This window comes from Lycium barbarum, chromosome 2 (genome assembly GCF_019175385.1).
Source record: "Lycium barbarum isolate Lr01 chromosome 2, ASM1917538v2, whole genome shotgun sequence".
Lineage (NCBI taxonomy): Eukaryota > Viridiplantae > Streptophyta > Magnoliopsida > Solanales > Solanaceae > Lycium > Lycium barbarum.
Window position 1 is genome coordinate 49,433,950 of NC_083338.1, and position 4,563 is coordinate 49,438,512.

Here is a 4,563-nt window from a genome sequence, read left to right on the forward strand (position 1 = left end):
TGGTCAAGAATAACCAAGATACTCTGTCATAAGCTTTTGTCATGTCAAGCTTAATGACTACATTAGCAGGCTTACCTCTGATCCTTAAATCATGTACTATCTCTTGCACGAACAAAATATTCTCTATAATGTTTCTACCCTTGACAAATCCAGATTGCTGAGGGGAAATAAGATCTGGTAATAGCTCTACCATTCTATCATGAATTATTCTGGAAAAAATCTTACTGGTAATGTTACTCAAACTTATGGGCCTTAAGTCTGAGAAAGTAGTAATCTCTTTCTTTTTTGGAATCAACACCAAATTAGTGCATGTAATATATTTGGGAAGTTCATGGCCACAAAAGAAATATCTCACCATCTTGGTCATATCCTTGCCAATAATATCCCAGCATGCCTGAAAAAATCTATCAGTATATCCATCTGGGCCTCCAGCACTGTCAGCATTCAAACCAAAAATAGCCTTTTTAACCTCCTCTTCCTCTGGTGGTTCATGCATTTTTTCATTCTGAGCATCAGTGATCATTTTGGGTATGTGCTTAAGCATCTCAAAGCATCAAGAATATTTTCTTCACTGAATTGATTAGTGAAGAATCTAATGGCCTCTCCTGCTATATCATCCTCTGCTTCTAGCCATACTCCACCACTATCCTGAATTCTTTTAAGTTGTAATCTCCTCCTTTTTCCATTAACATGAGCATGAAAAAATTTGGTATTTCTATTCCCATCTTTAAACCATTGCATCCCTACCTTATGCTTCCAAAACTTCTCCTCAACAGCATAAAACCTTATCAAATCAGCCTGGACTTTCTGTAATTTCTTTCTATTCAAACTACTGGGATGTTGTTCAAATTCTTGGTCATGGATCTGGACCACCTCCTCCAATGTAGCAATTTGTTTGAAAATATCACCATAGGTTTCCTTGCTCCATATAGAAAGGGGGATGGAAGTTATAGAAGGGATCTGAGCTATATTTTAGAACCCAGTTATGCTTCACTACCTCCTGAAACTTGTGATGCTCCACCCAAAAATTCAAAAACCTGAAAGATTTTTTAATAGGCCTAGTGTCTTGATTTAGGTTAATCATGTTACACCTTGGAAAATTTCCCGTTAACATACGGTGAATAGGCTAGCGAAGTGCACGACGTATACGATGTTGTGATAAGAAAGAAATAGCATTTGATGATCCTAATCGAGATTCAAAGACATTTGACGTAAGGGAAGAAGGTTGTTAAGGAAAGTAAAGGATATGCTACGTGTCGGGTAAGAATTATGAGCGACAAGTTAACGACGGCTTAAAGATGTTTCAGAGACGAGTGATAACGTCCCTTAGATTGGCATTGAGGTGTTAAACAAGTATCAAGAAGGTTCCATAAGGATTGGAGATCAAACGAGTCAACGAGAATGAGTTCGGACAAACTGGGCATTATACGGACCAACATACTGGCCGTATAAATTATACTAGCCATATGTCTGGCCGTATAATCAGCCCAGAATGACACACTTCACTGGACCAGATCTACGGCCAGACATACGGCCCGTATAAAATGTACGGACCGTATGTTGGTTCGTATGTTCTGGTCGGGACAGAAATTAAAATGATATAAGGACCTCTCCCTCATTTAATTCATTTCATTTTCACTCCTCCACACTTCAAGAATTCTCTAGAATTCTCTCCACCCTTCCACCACAAGAAACCAAGAAAAATCTATGATCAACCATACCAAATCCACAAAATCAAGTGTAGAAAACATATTAAAGTTCATCTAAGCCAAGAAAACTCAAGGGAAGTGAGCTAGGGTTTTGGTGCAAGAAGAGAAGTTTCACTCAAGGATTATTCTCCCATCATCTAAGGTAAGTTTTATGATCATTCCATGTTGTTTGAAGTATTAGAAGGCTAAGACACTTGAATTGTAGAAAGATATAGAAAATGGGTCATAAATGTGGGAATAGTGACATTGTTGGGTAAAGGTTTGGATTGAGTCATGATTATTGGTATGTTGTGATAATAAGTACGCTATAAACGACATTTAGAACATGGAATAAGTATTATATGTGAGAAAATGCAATAATGAATTATGACCATGATTATGGAGAAATTGGAGTGAAATGGCGAAATGCGAATAATGTAGATGAATGATGATTGTTGCCTATGATATTGTGAATGTTGTTATCAATGTTTGGGAGTTGATATAGAATATGGGGAAAGTTGTATAAACAAAGGAAATGCTGCCCAATTTTATTTAGCTTTAGTAAGCACGTTTAAGTAATCAATTAGCTAATTTTCATGCGACTTCTTTTGAAGGTAGACACGTGGACATTGAAGGAGAACAAGCAAGCGATAGATTAGTTAAACGGAAAAGGTATGTGAGGATAGTCCTTTATTTCTAAGGCATGAATCCTGTGGCATGACTTTTCCTTCCTCTTCATGATTCTCCTACATTCCGGAAAAACTAAGAGTCTATGCTCATGAATAACCATGTGAGATAAGAGATATATTATGAGCCCAATAATGATGATGATGAGTTTAAGTCTAAAGATACTAGAGTTCATGAGATGATGTTCCTATATAGTTATGATGTTGTTCATTGCACACACTCACCTTATATACTATTTCCTTCAAGGTGAGGCAGAATGCTTATAAACGCTCCATAATGGAATTGAGGGTTCACGACCTTATGTCACCCCGATAGAGTATAACTGTCTTAAGTTTCTAGTCATGCATTATGGTAATAATATGATGAGAATATGATATGTACATGATGCTATTACACCGTGCCTACATGGCCGGGCAGACACCGCTAACGCGGGCAGCGTATACACTATGTCTAGATGGCATGGGCAGACACCACTAGTGGGCGGCATGAGATGATACCCCGGGCGCGGGAGGCCTGGACGCAGGCTAATGATTATCACACCATTCCGATATGGACGGGCAGCTTATACATTTATGCATACATGATATGATGATAACTATAAAGTAAGCCAGCATGCATTATTTCTTTATTAAGTGACAGTCAGATACAGTTGCTCCTTATTTGATGCTTCCTTTATCTCATTGACGTATTGTTATTATTTATGCCTCTCATACTCAGTACAATGTTCGTACTGATGTCTGTTTTCTTTGGACGCTGTGTTCATGCCCATAGGTAGACAGGAAGGTGATCTTGATCCAGATTCGTAGAAGCTAGTAGCTGATTTCAGAGCACTCCATTGTTCCAGAGGTGCCTTTGATTATTCTTTTGTGTACAGATGTATATTTTGGGCACGACGGGGTCCTGTCCCGTCCCTATGTCTAGCACTCTAGTAGAGGCTCGTAGATACGCAGATATGGGTTATATGGTCTCACGAAGTTGTTATTGTGTGTGTGTGTGTGTGTGTGTATATATATATATATATATATATATATATATATATATATATATATATATATATATATTATCATTTGGATAGCCGAAAGGCTTATGTATATTAAAGTATTTATGTTTTCAAATGAAAAATGATTTTCTTATGATTTGAGTATGATAAGTAATAGAACGAGTGGTGCTCGGTGGGTAGCCCCGGGTACCCGTCACGGCCCCTAGTCGGGTCGTGACAAATCAGCAATGGAGAATGATCTAAACCTTGCTTAATAAGGTGATCCACTTCTAGATTTGGATAAATGTTCTGCAGTGCTTGATTCCCTAAACACCTATCCAATCTTTTAAAAATGCAAGCCTCATCGGACCTTCCATTCCACCAAGTGAACATACTCCCAGTAAAACCAAGATCAGCTAGTTGACAAGAATTGATACAGTGCCTAAAATCTTCAGTCTCTGCAAACTGCACTGGAAGTCCACCATATTTTTCTGCAGCTTCAGTAATGACATTAAAATCTCCTCCTACCAGCCAAGGGAGATTTATATGAGTAGCAATATCATATAAATCCTCACACAATGCTTTTCTGGTATCTCTATCAGTACTAGCATAAATCACAGTCATTACAAAATCTTGTCCACCATCCAGTTGAGTAAGTTTGAAGGACAGTAGTTGGTCGGTGTCCTTCAAAATTTCCACTTGAATTCCAACTTCCACGAATATCCAAATCTTCCCATTTATATTGTAAGAAACAGTCTCCATATTAAACCATAGTCTATACATGTTAATGTGTCTAACATGCTGAAATGGTTCCATGCATGCTATCATATTGAATTGTTTTTGCCTATTTAATAAAACTACTCTTTCAAATTCCTGTTGAGTGTTAACAAACCTTATGTTCCAAATGGGAGAACAATTCATTGTGAAGTGGATTTGGCAAGTGTTTTCCTTGTTTGTACCCCTCCATTTGTCTTAGGGGGTACACTTTTATCTCTGTCTGTTATGCCTGTTTTCCTTTTTTGCCTTTGCATCTTGTCTTGGAAAATTATCAATTTTGAAAATTTCCTCAAGTATCTTATTTTCTTCCTCATCATCACCACCAATGTTCATCTCTTGTTCAGTTTCCTTTTCAAAGGATTCATATTGCCTGTTACTGCTCTCTCTACTGTTAGTGTTGTGATGACCTTCTTGAGAAACATTTTTTTCCCA

The 4,563-nt window shown here is 37.7% G+C and overlaps 1 protein-coding gene across 1 annotated transcript; it reads right to left on the minus strand.

Moving 5' to 3' along the window:
• Positions 1 to 519: 519 nt before the first annotated feature.
• On the minus strand, positions 520 to 4,116 carry LOC132628554 (uncharacterized). Its single transcript, XM_060344329.1, has 2 exons — positions 3,621 to 4,116; positions 520 to 965 (listed from the first exon to the last, which is right to left on the minus strand). Exons 1-2 carry the CDS (start codon positions 4,114 to 4,116, stop codon positions 520 to 522), a joined length of 942 nt encoding a protein of 313 aa, XP_060200312.1.
• Positions 4,117 to 4,563: the final 447 nt, after the last annotated feature.

Bases quoted from the DNA above. Each gene is read 5' to 3' on its own strand.
- LOC132628554 (XM_060344329.1), bottom strand. From the start codon at position 4,116: ATGGAGACTGTTTCTTACAATATAAATGGGAAGATTTGGATATTCGTG. The intron at 966-3,620 runs GTTTAGATCATT...TCTAAAATATAG, and splicing joins GGATCACCTTATTAAGCAAG to CTCAGATCCCTTCTATAACT.